This window comes from Salvelinus alpinus, chromosome 38 (genome assembly GCF_045679555.1).
Source record: "Salvelinus alpinus chromosome 38, SLU_Salpinus.1, whole genome shotgun sequence".
NCBI lineage: Eukaryota > Metazoa > Chordata > Actinopteri > Salmoniformes > Salmonidae > Salvelinus > Salvelinus alpinus.
The window spans coordinates 14,233,296-14,249,550 of NC_092123.1; the positions used below are offsets into that span (position 1 = coordinate 14,233,296).

The 16,255-nt window shown below is 39.7% G+C and overlaps 1 protein-coding gene across 3 annotated transcripts in view; it reads right to left on the reverse strand.

Annotated features, from left to right (window-relative positions):
- Positions 1-11,556: 11,556 nt before the first annotated feature.
- The window catches only part of LOC139566417 (N-chimaerin-like), a 42,099-nt gene continuing 37,400 nt past the window's right edge, over positions 11,557-16,255 (reverse strand). For all 3 annotated transcript variants that reach the window (XM_071387578.1, XM_071387577.1, XM_071387576.1), the window contains 3 exons: positions 15,858-15,995; positions 15,643-15,748; positions 11,557-12,399 (listed from right to left, as the gene is read on the reverse strand). In XM_071387578.1, coding sequence (XP_071243679.1) covers positions 12,228-12,399; positions 15,643-15,748; positions 15,858-15,995 — 416 coding nt within the window. In that variant the 3' untranslated portion in view covers positions 11,557-12,227. The remainder of the gene's footprint in view (positions 12,400-15,642; positions 15,749-15,857; positions 15,996-16,255) is intronic.

Genomic DNA, 16,255 nt, shown 5'->3' on the forward strand with positions numbered 1-16,255 from the left:
CAGCACCAGAGGCCGGAGGATGACCGGAGGATAAACCCAAAGTGGCTTATGGTGCCCCCCAATCTATATGGGAGAGGTGGAACCAAGCATTATGGGTATCAGCTATATAAACTGTGCATTGTCTGTAAAGGGTAGGCTCTCGCCCCCACAGTCAAGACTTTTGTGTCGACGGTTTCATTATTGCAATAATTATTCGATATTGAATAAAGATGATTGTTTGAAGAAATTACAAAGTCTCTCTCACTCTCTACATAGAATATTCCACCATACAATACTGTCTGTTGGTGATTCAACAGCTAAAGGGGAAGTAATCAGGGAAATGATGAAGTCCAAGTGTGCCTAATGAGGTGCAGGTGTGCGAAATGATGGTTACTAGGTGTGCGTAATGATAGTTTGCCAGGACTGGTGGTTAGTAGCGCCAAAGCGGGAGTAGCCGTGATAGTACCCCCCACCGACGCGCGGCTCCAGCCACAGGAGGACGGCCCCGAGGGCAAGGAGCGTGCCGGTCGGCGAATGTGGAAATCTCGGATGATGTTGGGATCTAGAATGTCATCCACTGGAATCCAACAGCGCTCCTCTGGACCATACCCCTCCCAGTCCACCAGATACTAGAGCTGACCCCCATGACGTCGGAAGTCGAGGAGGGATCTGACGGGCTTCCCTCGATGTCCAGCGGAGGTGGAGGGGTGTCATGGGAGATGGCATAAGCCAGGGGACCAGAAACCACCATCCTGACAAGGGAAACATGAAGAGGATAAGATAAGGTAGTTCTAGTGGGGAGCTGTTATGGGTACGTTATTTCATTGATCCTCTGGAGGACTTTTTTTATTATTATTATTATTATTTTTTTTAATTCGGGGGGTGGATCAGCTTAATATTGCGGAAAGAATGTTGTTTCCAATGTAATTGTCTGCATCATTTCCAATCCCCCATATTTTTTTGGGTAAATATATATATCCATTCACGTATGCATACATATACACATATATACATACACATACCTACATAGACATACATACTTTTTTTAAAGAGTATACCTTTATTATTATTACCTGCAAACCCTACCACCGATCCCCCAATTGGAGTAAACTGATAAACATTTCTGTTTTTACCTTCAATTTATACATCTTATACACATTTACAGACACAGTCTACTTTATAATAGTTCTCTCTTGTTTGTTCTTAGTCCTTCCTCTATTTCTGTTGTCCATCCAGTTTGATTTCCACTTGTAACTGTGCTATTTCACAATAGCTCCGCACCTATACACATTCCACAGATCCCGTATGCCCTACATTGTTTATCTTGTTATTAGTCCCACCCTTCAGCTCCACTCAACCTTTCCCATCTATCTTCCAACATCATCCATTTCGGATTTTTATTTGCCATATATTTTTCAGCTGTGCTGTGATGCTTCACAAAAGATTTGAATCTTCCTATTCTCATAGCTTCCACGGATTGTAAATTAAAAATAAACATTTTTGCTAAAATAATTATTATATTATTGATTGATTGACTATGGCTTTTCAAATCCCCCAGTATTGCTATCTGTAGCGTTAGTTCTACGCAAATGTTGCAATTCTTCAACCATTCCTGGACCTGTGACCAAAAACGAGCTACATGCGGACAATACCAAAATAAATGGTCTAATGACTCTGCCTCCTCACAGCAGAATCTACAGAGCTGAGAAGATTGTATCCCCCATATATATAACATTCTATTAGTTGCAAGAATTTTGTACAATAATTTATATTGAAAAATTCGAAGTTTTGAATCCGGCGTTGTTTTGCGTATCAATTCATAAACCATGTGCCATGGAATGGGTACATCGAAAATCTCTTCCCAACTATTTTGCAATTTATATGGCACAGCTGTAAGTTTTTTGGTCCTTAAATGAAATTGGTATATGTTTTTATTTATCACACTTTTCTTTAACCATTTATGTTCTTTAATATAAGGCCGACATACAAGTTCCTTACTTTTATCCCCTTCCACCTGCCTCTTCCATTTTTGTGGTAATGCTGCAATTAATTGGTTGTAATTTTGGGTAGAGCAGACATTTCCATATGTCTGTGTTAGCTGCATGTGTGACATTACTCCACCAGTCCTATTTATGATATCATTCACAAAAATTATACCTTTTTTAAAAATTTCTTAGATAAATACAGTTTTTTTATCAATTACTATATTTGAATTTAACCACAAGATTTGTTGTACTATTTGTTCCGTCCTTTCAGGTGGATTAAACTGAAATTGCAACCAACTTTCTAAGGCTTGTTTAAAAAATAAAGATATTTTGGAGATTATTTCCTTTTCAAGCAACCGAAAGTGAGCAGGTGTAATCTGAATAAAGGGAAAAAGGCCCTTCTTGAACATAGGATGAGACATTCGTACCAATCTACTAGAGAACCAGTTTGGATTTAAGTATAACTTTTGTATGACTGATGCCTTTAGTGAGAGGGTTAATGCTTTAATATTTAATAATTTCTGCCCTCCGAATTCATATTCGTTATATAAATAGGCCCTTTTAATTTTATCTGGCTTGCCGTTCCAAATAAAATTGAATATTTTTTGTTCATATAATTTAAAAAGCAGGTCACTAGGTGTAGGCAAAACCATAAGCAAATAGGTAAACTGTGATATGATTAAAGAGTTAATCAGGGTGATTTTCCCACAAATAGACAGGTATTTTCCTTTCCATGGTAGCAAGATCTTATCTATTTTTGCTAACTTTCTATAAAAATTTATTGGAGTGAGATCATTTCTTTCTTTTGGGATTTGTATACCGAGTATGTCCACATCACCGTCAGACCATTTAATTGGTAAACTACATGGCAATGTAAAATGTGTATTTTTTTGTGATCCAATACGTAATATGGTACATTTATCATAATTTGGTTTTAATCCAGAGAGGATAGCAAATGTATCTAGATCCTCTAAGAGGCCGTGGAGAGATTCTAGTTGTGGTTTTAAAAGAAAACATGAATCATCAGCGTACAATGACACCTTAGTTTTTAGGCCCTGGATTTCTAATCCCTTAATATTAATGTTTGATCTAATTTTAACAGCTAACATTTCGATGGCAATAATAAATAGATATGCCGATAGTGGACAACCTTGTTTTACTCCTCTAGATAGTTTAAAACTTTCTGAGATGTAGCCATTATTTACTATTTTACACCTAGGGTTACTATACATAATTTTTACCCATTTTATAAGAGATTCCCCAAAATTGAAATATTCTAGGCATTTATATATAAACTCCAGTCGTACTTTATCAAAAGCCTTTTCAAAATCAGCTATGAAAACCAGGCCTGGTGTCCCCGATATTTCATAGTGTTCTATTGTTTCCAGTACTTGCCTTATATTATCTCCAATGTATCGTCCATGTAAAAAACCTGTCTGATTAGGATGAATAATATCTGACAAAACTTTTTTTATTCTATGCGCCAAGCATTTTGCTAGGATTTTTGCATCACAACACTGAAGTGTAAGAGGTCTCCAATTTTTTAAATGGACTGGATCTTTATATATACCACTTGGGTCCTGTTTCAGTAATAATGATATCACACCTTCTTGTTGCGTGTCTGATAATCTATCATTTATATAGGAGTGGTTAAAACAAGCTAATAGTGGTCCTTTGAGTATATAAAAAAAATGTTTGTATACTTCCACTGGTATGCCATCCAGTCCTGGAGTTTTCCCATCCTTAAAGGCCCCAATTGCATCAAGTAGTTCCTCCTCTGTAATTAGGCCTCTGGAGGACTTTGCATGGCCCCACAAACCGGGGGCTCAGCTTCCGGCAGGTCATGCAGAGTGGGAGGTTCCTGGTGGAAGGCAGACGCGATCACCAGGATGAAACACGGGAGCCTCACTGCGGTGGCGGTCCGTCTGCACATTCTGGTGGCGGACGGCGTGTTGGAGCCTCACCTGGGCAGTGTTCCAAACCTCCTCTGCAGGAGCTTCTGGCTCGGGGTCCACGGAGCCAGGGCCAACTGGTACCCCAGGAAGCACAGGAAGGGAGACAGCCCGGTGGAGGAGTGACGAAGTGAATTCTGGGTGTACTCCGCCCAGGGAAGGAACCGGGCCCACTTCCCCTGCCGGTCCTGGCACTGACTCCTAAACTCAGACACTCTGACCAGCTAGAGCGCAACCAAAAGCAGGCTTGGCGAATCATCCTTGGCACAGCATATCTCAGATACAAGGCTGCACTAAATTCATTATCACTACCCTCATTCCATGAGCAAAGAGAGAAATTGTGCCTGGACTTTTTCCTCTTTAAAAGACTAGCTAACTGCCGCCTTGTCCACAGCCCAAGACAGAGATACAAGCAGTCACCCATGCCTTCCTTCGGTCACCCCAACCCTAAATGTTTTTGTTTTTACATAAATCAGCCTGCTCTTGTCAATTGTTTTTGTATGCAAATGACTCTACTTGTGTCCCATAAGAAAAAAATACTCAGTGCAGTTGTCCAATATCAGCAAATAGATTTTTCGATAAATATTTCTCTGCATCTTGGAAAAACGCAATAGATCTTATTTGGTTCCAGAGCAAAGCTTGCAAGGTCCCCTGTTTTAGTATCAAAGTTGTCAACTCAGAAGTTACACCAAGTACATCAGTCAGCTACCTTGGGTGTGAATTGGATAGGTACCTGACTGGTAAGCTATGGCCCTGGAGGTTTTAACAAAGATAAAGCCAAAACATTTAATTCCTAGCTCGGATCTCAAAATGGCTTGATAGTGACACCATCTGGCAGGTAGGCTAGTTCAGTGTCACTTTGACTATGCGTGCACACCATGATTCACCAGCAGCCCCAAACATCTAAAGAATAAGCTACTGACCAGCCAATTAAACTTCCCCCATGTACTGGAGGTCAAACATTTTAAATCAGCTAGGTTGGCTTGTATTAATTAAACTTCGAGTTATTACTGACTTGGCCCCCAACTATTTTACTTTTATTAGTGACATTCAGCAGTACAATAACAGAGCTAGAGACTCTTATATTGGCCATTTTAAATGTAAGTGTGTACCTGGTAAGAACACCTTTCTATATCTATATACACACACATATACACTACCGTTCAAAGGTTTGGGGTCACTTAGAAATGTTTTTGAAAGAAAAGCACATCTGTCCATTAAAATAACATCAAATTGATCATAAATAGTGTAGACATTGTTAGTGTTGTACATGACTATTGTAGCTGGAAAGAGCTGATTTTTAATGGAATATCTACAGAGGCCCATTATCAGCAACCATCACTCCTGTGTTCCAATGGCACATTGTGTTAGCTAATCCAAGTTTATAATTTTAAAAGGCTAATTGGTCATTAGAAAACCCTTTTGCAATTATGTCAGCACAGCTGAAAACTGTTGTCCTGACTAAAGAAGCAATAAAACTGGCCTTCTTTAGACTAGTTGAGTATCTGGAGCATCAGCATTTGTGGGTCCGATTACAGGTTTAAAATGGCAAGAAACAAATAACTTTCTTCTGAAACTCATGTATAGTCTTGTTCTCAGAAATGAAGGCTATTCCATGCGAGAAAGTGCCATGAAACTGAAGATCTTGTACAACGCTGTGTACTACTCCCTTCACAGAGAAAACTGGCTCTAACCAGAATAGAAAGGAGTGGGAGGCCCCGGTGCACAACTGAGCAAGAGGACAAGTACATTAGAGTGTCTAGTTTGAGAAACAGACACCTCACAAGTCCTCAACTGGCAGCTTCATTAAATAGTACCCGCAAAACGGCAGTCTCAATGTCAACAATGAAGAGGCGACTCCGTGACGCTGGCAATTTCTCGCATGGAATAGCCTGTGTTCCGGTCGAATTGGACCGTTTACAAGTTTTCCCTCAGAAAAATGTAGTTCATTTAATCTGATTGTCATAAGGTTCCATGACTTTGTCCACACAGGGCATCTGAACACACAAAATACATTTAGATGACTTTCATAAAATGTTGGGTGTTTTATTTAATTTTTGTACACCAGCGATGTTCAAGGTCAAAAATAACCGGTCATTAGAAATGAATGGGTGAGATTACAATTATTGTATAAAATTAAGTTCAGGCACAAGCCCATTCATCAGCTGGTACACGAAATCTAATATTAATGAAGATTCAAGGTTTTGCTTGCCTGAGGTAGAGTATCTCATGATAAGTTGAACACCACTCTATTTTCCAAGAGAGTTTTACAGTTGAAGTCGGAAGTTTACATACACTTAGGTTGGAGTCATCAAAACTCTTTTTTTCAACCACTCCACAAATTGTATGTGAACAAATTATAGTTTTGGCAAGTCGGTTAGGACATCTACTTTGTGCATGACACAAAAGAAATTCCAACAATTGTTTACAGATTATTTCACTGTATCACTATTCCAGTGGGTCGGAAGTTTACATACACTAAATTGAATGTGCCTTTAAACAGCTTGGAAAATTCCAGAAAATGGTGTCATGGCTTTAGACGCATTTGATAGGCTAATTGACATAATTTGAGTCAATTGGAGGTGTACCTGTGGATGTATTTCAAGGCCTACCTTCAAACTCAGTGCCTCTTTGCTTGACATTATGGGAAAATCTAAAGAAATCAGCCAAGACCCCAGAAAAGAAGTCCGGTTCATCCTTGGGAGCAATTTCCAAACGCCTGAAGGTAACACGTTTATCTGTGCAAACAATATTACGCAAGTATAAACACCACGCAGCCATCATACCGCTCAGGAAGGAGACGCATTCTGTCTCCTAGAGATGAACGTACTTTGGTGAGAAGAGTGCAAATCAATCCCAGAACAACAGCAAAGGACCTTGTGAAGATGCTGGAGGAAACAGGTACAAAAGTATCTATATCCACAGTAAAACGAGTCCTATAATCACATAACCTGAAAGGCCGCTCAGCAAGGATTAAGCCACTGCTCCAAAACCACCATAAATAAGCCAGACTACGGTTTGCAACTGCACATGGGGACAAAAATGGTGCTTTTTGGAGAAATGTCCTCTGGTCTGATGAAACAAAAATAGAACTGTTTGGCCATGACCATCGTTATGTTTGGAGGAAAAAGGGCGAGGCTTGCAAGCTGAAGAACACCATCCCAACCGTGAAGCACGGGGGTGGCAGCATCATGTTGTGCGGGTGCTTTGTTGCAGAAGGGACTGGTGCACTTCACAAAATAGATGGCATCACGAGGAAAAAAATGATGTGGATATATTGAAGCAACATCTCAAGACATCAGTCAGGAAGTTAAAGCTTGGTTGCAAATGGGTCTTCCAAATTAACAATGACCCCAAGCATACTTCCAAAGTTGTGGCAAAATGGCTTAAGGACAACAAAGTCAAGGTATTGGAGTGGCCATCACAAATCTCTGACCTCAATCCTATAGAAATTTGTGGGCAGAACTGAAAAAGCGTGTGCGGGCACGCTTGTGGAAGGCTACGCAAAACGTTTGACCCAAGTTAAATAATTTAAAGGCAATGCTACCAAATACTAATTGAGTGTATGTAAACTTCTGACCCACTGGGAATGTGATGAAATTAAAGCTGAAATCAATCACTCTATTATTCTGACATTTCACATTCTTACAATGAAGTGGTGATCCTATTTTTACTGGGATTAAATGTCAAGAATTGTGGAAAAACTGAGTTTAAATGTATTTGGCTAAGGTGTATGTAAACTTCCAACTTCAACTGTACGTATTACCTCAATTACCTCGACTAACCGGTGCCCCTGCACATTGACTCTGTACCGGAACCCCCTGTATATAGCCTCGCTACTGTTATATTGCTGTTGCGCAATAATTATTTGATATATACAGTGGGGAGAACAAGTATTTGATACACTGCCGATTTTGCAGGTTTTCCTACTTACAAAGCATGTAGAGGTCTGTAATTTTTATCATAGGTACACTTCAACTATGAGAGACGGAATCTAAAACAAAAATCCAGAAAATCACATTGTATGATTTTTCAGTAAATAATTTGCATGACATAAGTATTTGATACATCAGAAAAGCAGAATTTAATATTTGGTACAGAAACCTTTGTTTGCAATTACAGAGATCATACGTTTCCTGTAGTTCTTGACCAGGTTTGCACACACTGCAGCAGGGATTTTGGCCCACTCCTCCATACAGACCTTCTCCAGATCCTTCAGGTTCCTGGGCTGTCGCTGGGCAATACGGACTTTCAGCTCCCTCCAAAGATTTTCTATTGGGTTCGGGTCTGGAGACTGACTAGGCCACTCCAGGACCTTGAGATGCTTCTTACGGAGCCACTCCTTAGTTGCCCTGGCTGTGTGTTTCGGGTCGTTGTCATGCTGGAAGACCCAGCCACGACCCATCTTCAATGCTCTTATTGAGGGAAGGAGGTTGTTGGCCAAGATCTCGCAATACATGGCCCCATCCATCCTCCCCTCAATACGGTGCAGTCGTCCTGTCCCCTTTGCAGAAAAGCATCCCCAAAGAATGATGTTTCCACCTCCATGCTTCACGGTTGGGATGGTGTTCTTGGGGTTGTACTCATCCTTCTTCTTCCTCCAAACACAGCGAGTGGAGTTTAGACCAAAAAGCTCTATGTTTGTCTCATCAGACCACATGACCTTCTCCCATTCCTCCTCTGGATCATCCAGATGGTCATTGGCAAACTTCAGACGGGCCTGGACATGCGCTGGCTTGAGCAGGGGGACCTTGCGTGCGCTGCAGGATTTTAATCCATGACGGCGTAGTGTGTTACTAATGGTTTTCTTTGAGACTGTGGTCCCAGCTCTCTTCAGGTCATTGACCAGGTCCTGCCGTGTAGTTCTGGGCTGATCCCTCACCTTCCTCATGATCATTGATGCCCCACGAGGTGAGATCTTGCATGGAGCCCCAGACCGAGGGTGATTGACCGTCATCTTGAACTTCTTCCATTTTCTAATAATTGCGCCAACAGTTGTTGCCTTCTCACCAAGCTGCTTGCCTATTGTCCTGAAGCCCATCCCAGCCTTGTGCAGGTCTACAATTTGATCCCTGATGTCCTTACACAGCTCTCTGGTCTTGGCCATTGTGGAGAGGTTGGAGTCTGTTTGATTGAGTGTGTAGACTGGTGTCTTTTATACAGGTAACGAGTTCAAACAGGTGCAGTTAATACAGGTAATGAGTGGAGAACAGGAGGGCTTCTTAAAGAAAAACTAACAGGTCTGTGAGAGCCGGAATTCTTACTGGTTGGTAGTTAATCAAATACTTATGTCATGCAATAAAATGCAAATGAATTACTTAAAAATCATACAATGTGATTTTCTGGATTTTTGTTTTAGATTCCGTCTCTCACAGTTGAAGTGTACCTATGATATAAAAAAATACAGTTATCTACATGATTTGTAAGTAGGAAAACCTGCAAAATCGGCAGAGTATCAAATACTTGTTCTCCCCACTATATATATACATATATAAAAAATTTGATTTGATTTAGTCATGTTTTGAGGCTATACAGTGTTATGGGGTACAACAGTTGAACTAGGTTCATGAGGCATCTACAAGTTATATTCATCAAGAATCAATGAGTATATCATTAATTTAAAAGTCGATAAATGGATGTAGCAACTGCAGATTGTCCCTTCAAGACCCAGTTAAGACCCAGCTACAAAGTAGTAGGACTAGGAATCACCAAGATATTCCTTTGCACAACGTCACATTTGCAATTAGCCTGTCCAGCACGGTGTTAGAGCTAGCTAGGAAGACAATCCCTCCTCCGATTTATCGCATAAACGCGGGACGTTGAGCCCTGGTCGCCGAGCTCATAACTGCTGATTTAAGTCTCTGAATGTATCCTCGTGTCTCCTCCCTCCATCGAAAATGACTGGTCTCCATTGTTTTGATTGCTGCTAGAGGTAGTGCCTAGTATAACTGGTCCGTTAGTGTTGGTACTTAAACATTTTAATTAGGCCTAAATATTATTCCTAACATTTATTTGGGTACTTTGTATGGAAAACAATATTGCTGTATCGGCTACTTTTCATTACTCACTGCGTAGAGCTGGATGAAAAATACTTTTTGCTCAAGGAATATAATACATTTAGCTTGCTTTTCAGCCATTGAGAAAATACAGGCCTACCTTTTTTGTAATGTTACCATCGAAATCAATAATTCCATATTGGTCTTGATAAACCTGCAACACAGGCCAGTCCCTATGACAGGTAATCCACAACATAGAACCCAGAACCCACAAATCCCACTTGCTCGCTTGAGGAAGGTAGTTTGACATAGTTTTTAGGGCTCTATCAAATCTGCGTTCCGGAGAACGTGGAAGGAAAAGGAATACAGATATTAAAACAGAATTCAACAACGTTAAAAAAGTTAATCATAAGACCTGAACAAAATGCATCAGTGATTCGTATTTTCCTGCAACTTTCTGAAACGGCACAGGAATGCCCCCATCTGTGTGTGTGTGTGTATGTCTATACTTTGTGTAGCCGTTAGCAATGACGCTAATGATAACCATCTCTGGTAGATATGGTAAGGCTTTCCCAAAAACCTTCTCAATTAAATGTTAAACTACAAAGTAGCCTACCTGGTAAAATTATATGATTATTTGCATCAATCCAGTGGCCATTTGTTTAGCAAACTTTGCGATCACGAGTGCTACAGAAACCTATGCTAACCAAACACGGTGTGTTGCTGTTGTGCACTTAATTTACACACGATCTTAATTTCTTTAAAATTCAGAGCTCAAAAGTAGTCTCCTGATGTGGTTTAAGCATTGTTGTGAACTTAGAACATCCAATTTGGTTTTCTTTCTATAAAGATTGAGAGCAAAAACCTAAAAAATAAATAAACTGCAACAAAACGAATTTGAGAAGTGATTTTATAGGGCCCTACATTTTGTAAATTTTTGGTGGTGGGCACCAATATTAATAATTTGATAGAAATTTAATATTTTGATAGCGATATGAGCAAGGCATGTCATGATATCGGTTTATTCTTCCTGTTAAGCTACACTGTTCCGCAAAACTGGGATACATGACCGATCCTGCTTGCACAAAACCCTCTCACAGACCTTGTCACAGGCTTAGCATACTTAATTGCCTGATGATGGGACATCCACTGAGGATGGGCTTCCCATTGTAATCAAACTGGTTAGTTAGGTTCGAATTAAACCAGACTGACTCAACTTTGCATCCATTGAGCTATTTGGTACCATTTATACTTTCTAAACTAGAAAAGTTTTGGCACCATAGTCTGACCAAGGAATAAAGGGATACTTCGAACAACCAAAACGGATGGACAATGTTGACAGGAAGGTTGAAAGGCACCATCACATACAATGACGCTGCAAGGTACAAGTGGGAGGCTTGATCACATTGGATACTCTGACAAAAGGGGCAGTGAGTGCCAAAGGTGTGGCACCCCATTATAATATAAATTAAGTGCAGATGTACATGGGACACACCGCTAATATGACATTCTACATTTAAGGCACCTGTTATGGCTTGTGAGTGCTAGGCTACTTTTAGAACTACTGGCTGAAATTATATAAATATCCCACTGCATTTATTTTAAATGAACGTAAAAGAACAACATACAAACGACAATACTAAACAAAATAAACAAGGTTTTTAACCAATGGTATTCCATGTTACATCCAGGTACATTTGTGATTCACAGGAAGAATAAAGCCATCTGGAAACAAATGAGCCACATCTACAAGATCAGAGAGAGCAGCTAATGAGTGAGTGTGACCCATAGAGATAGAGGACTATCATGGATATCACCCATTTTGGCAAAGACATTGCCAATGAGGGCTTCCACCATGCCGCCGCCATTTCAAAGCATTAAAAGTAGCCAACTGGATGGGGATTCCTATGGGTTGTAGCATCAATGGCACTGCCCATGCTGTCAAAGACACTATAATGTCAGAGATAAAGTTGAGTCCTCTCTCTCTCCCTTTGGTGTGACCCAATATCTGAAAACAAAAACACATACTAGCTATCCAAAGGAATGTGTGTTCCATCAATTACCCTTGACGGGGGCGGGGGGGGGGGGGGGGTGAACATGCGAAAGACAAGTCTAAGGTACGTGATTCAAACCCAACAGACATCTCTTCAGACAGGGTTCACTGGGAGTGGAAAATGGTGCAAATACTTCATTATTATTCAAGTTTTGGTTTTACAAAGGGAAAATATTAAAAACATTGTCACTTCCTCCTTTCTAAATGATGAGTAAATCGCTTATTCATGATTTAAGATTCCTTCATTGTTTGTCATCCCCTTTCAGAACAGAATGTCTTCGTTCTTTATAAGCGTCTCAACCACCTGTCTCTGGTAGCGGATGTCATTGAGCGCCGTCATCGCATCCAGGTCTGGGGCACGCATGAGGGTGGGCCCAAAAACAATGCCAAGGTTTTCTGCATTCATCAGGGTGTCTTTCTCATTTTGGGTTACCCTTTGAAGAGGAACAGGAAAGGGTCAGGGCAAAGAGAGAGAAAGCAACAACAACAAAAAACTTTAGGTGCCACTGACATGCTCATTCAAGGCCAAATTAGTTTTCTACCATAAAACAAATTATTGGCTACTGTTAACATATAATGCCTAGTAAAAAATATTAACTCTACAATTAATAATGATTAAAAAAAGGCCTGTCTTGATTGCATAAGTATTTGTCCTAAGATTTTCCTTAAGTCACACAATAAGCTGCTTCACAAGTATTTACACATTTTAACACTAGAACCGCCATTGGCCAACGGGCATTTGATTTTGTAATTAAAATAAGGCAGAGGCTGCGGATCCCACCCTCATGGATCCCTTTCCCCCAGAACTGAAGATTCGAATCACGTTGTGCATGTGATTCTTTGGCAAGCGCTGCTGAGTTTTGGCCGCATGAGAAAAATGTGACCATTCGCACAATCATCCGAAAAATCTCATATGAAATTAGGTGATGTAATTTGACTTACAGTATGTTATACTGTGCTATTATATTCGGTTATGTTATATAGAATACTATCATTATGTGATCTTGTAGACATTGATTCAGCTTTGATCTAACTTTATTAAACAAGCATCATTCGCCAGGGTAGCATGCTCTCTGGGCAGCTCAACGAGTAGAGCAGAGACTGTGCAAAGTAGAGAACCCAGCACCTGAGCAGAAGCTTCGGACCTTTAGCTTGTCGGGAAGAGGGGTCCGGAGAAGACGGGACTGCAGCCACTCCTTTAAAATAAATCTGCAACATCGTCCTCCTTCCCTGACTTTTCTTAAGTATTTGTATTTTACAATCCTCTAAAAAGACAAAACAAAATCGTTTTCAGGCCGTTTGCCTGTTTTTTGACACCTAATTGCCAAGACAAACGGCATTGGTACCAACAGCTGATGTGTCTTTCCTCACTTCATGATTGAATTTGAATTAACTGAGTAATGATCATGACGATGGTGAAGGGGGTGATTGAATTTACAATGTACAACGCTTAGTTCACAATGGCAAGAAAAACAAAGTGAATTGATGCGCACACTGTATCGGAGATGGATTAGAATTTGGAACATCTCACTAGTTATTCATATGGATAATTGTTATTTTTTTATTGTTTTATATTGCATTATATTATTATAAATACTATAACAGAATAAATAAATTGACATGGCAGGAATCAACTATTGATTTTATTGATTGTGCGATAAAGATGCTGTTAGATTCCACTGGAACAGGCAAAATACGTGCATGCCAGGGACTCCGTTAGGAAAATGTGGCGCCACACATTTGACCGGCAGCATTTTCATTTAAATTACATTTGAGAAATGTATCAGACCCATAAGTTTGGGGAAGCAAATTTTCACCATAAAAATGCACCTTTATAATATAAAATACCATTCATCATCACATTTGAAGACTGATGTAAGATCACATTACAAATAGTAGGCTATGACTCAATCACTGTTTGCAAATAAAATACCAATCAACGCATGGCTGAGCGAGTATAGTGTAGAGGCCTGGGCTATGTCAGATACATTTCTCCTTTCTTTGCACATGAAAAACACATTTCATGCAATTCTACTACACTTTATATGACTGAAGACATTAGCAGAATCTTTTTTAATAAGACAAATTACAGGGTAGCCTACTCTGCTGAAACTGACAATTAATAAAAACAATGTTGTCCATATAATAGGCCTACGACAAGGGGAGACACAAATACGACGTCCATCTAAACTGGAGGAGGAAATTATTGTCCAAAAACAAACTTAAGTGGGACTGACCCAACAATGATAGTGTGAATATGCGCTGTGCGTAAGGTAGGCTATAGGACTACTGTTATTCGATCAATTAAGATGAACATTTTGATATCTAAAAGACAGATGAGTCTTTTCATTGTCTTCTCTTTACAGCAATAGCCATTTGCTTTCCAAACTATGTTTTCCTGCGATTGAATTTAGAAATATTGTAATATGCCTGGCTGGGCCTCTACTTTTCAGTGACAGTCGTAAATCAACAATCTATTTGGTATTTGCAGCGCTCGCTGCCTTTCCTTCCGACTGAAACTAATGATTCTCTGTGGCCTTAGTAGTCTATTTTGAATTATTTTACTTATTTCTGTATAGACAGGAGTAGGCTAATTCGGCTATATACATTTTTGCAATTTAATTAAATTTACTTGGGGAAATCTACTATACCCATAGTAGAAAAAAAGTTTAACTATTCTATTGGTCAGCTTGTCGAGAAATAAATAGCCCAGGCGCAGTTGTGGGAGGATAGATACCACATTCATAAAAATCAGTAGGCCTACGTGACATACATTTTCTTTTTAAAAGCAATGAATCTGATACAACAGATCAAGACCGTTTAGCTTAAAATGTTGATAAACTATTATTTCTTAACATTATTAGCGCAGCAATATGCACAAGGCAGTAGGCTACACGCAAATTTGCATTTGGCTACCGGACAATGAAAGAAAGTTGAAATAAAAATAGAATATGAGAAATAAGCTACTAGTTTCAATGTCTTATTAAAATAATTGATATGATATGGTGACATTTTGCCTTGACTACGTTGAAACATGGTAAAACATGCCTCATACTATGTAGTAAAATGCTCAGGTTTCAAACAATTAAGTAGCTATAGTATATGTTTTAAAAACGCATACTGCCTCCAGCTCATTGCAAAGTGGTGTGAGAATTACAAATAGCCATTTTTAATTGTGGACAAAAAACTATTTTTAACATTCTAATGGCTGTCAAAGGTGCTTCCACCAACTATTGTTCAGGTGCGCAAATATTTATGCAATCAAGACATCTCCAGATTTTTTTGTTATTGTTAAAACTTCTTAGGGATAGCCCCCTTTTTTTCAAATTTTCGCCTAAAATGACATACCCAAATCTTACTGCCTGTAGCTCAGGCCCTGAAGCAAGGATATGTTAGGGGCTCTCAAACAATAACATGGCATTTTTTCGCAGTAATAGCTACTGTAAATTGACAGTGCAGTTATATTAACAAGAATTTAAGCTTTCAGCCGATATAAGACACATACGTACCGACATTTGTTGTTTCTCTAAAATCTGCGATCGTGACACAAGGCTCTGCATGATTTACAACTGTCCCGTTGACGGGACGCTGATTAAATAGACTGTACAATCTAATCATTGTCTCTACTCAATGACTAGGCCTGTTCTACCATAATATACTACAATATCTGGTCTCACCTCTTTAAGTGGGCCATGAGATAACACAGTGTTTCACAGTGTGCAGGTGGCAGCAGCTTCAGAGCTTCATGATGGGCCTCTAACCCCTTGTCTGGATCTGTAATCTCTAGAACCAGACAAAACGGACACACAGTCAGCCTCTGCAGGATAGGAACCATAACACACACCCAATAAAAATAAAAATATTCATTAAACGGACTAAGTTTAGGACTAACTTGCTGCCTCCATGAACCTTGGGTAGGCGTCATACGTGATAAGAGGAATAGGTAAATCCCTGAAGTACAGTTTCAGTGCGCCAGTGATTATATTGATGTCTTCATACACATTCACAGAAATGTCCGCCTTTTCACCATCTATTGGGAGACAGAGGGATAATTTTTTAACTTAACTAGAGATGGGGCAGTTAATTAAAAGATGCCACAACGGTTGCATGCATCCAAAAGGAGAACTTAGAATTACATTGTTTTGTGGCTATGCAGCCGGTCTATAGATTATAAACTCAGTTGGCACTCGATTGGTGTTACTTGATAACTGCCATTAACAATTAAATCAGTTTTTGTCCAACCTAGTCCCCGCAATCTTGCAGCAATATCAACAATAGTCCTTGAAAAAT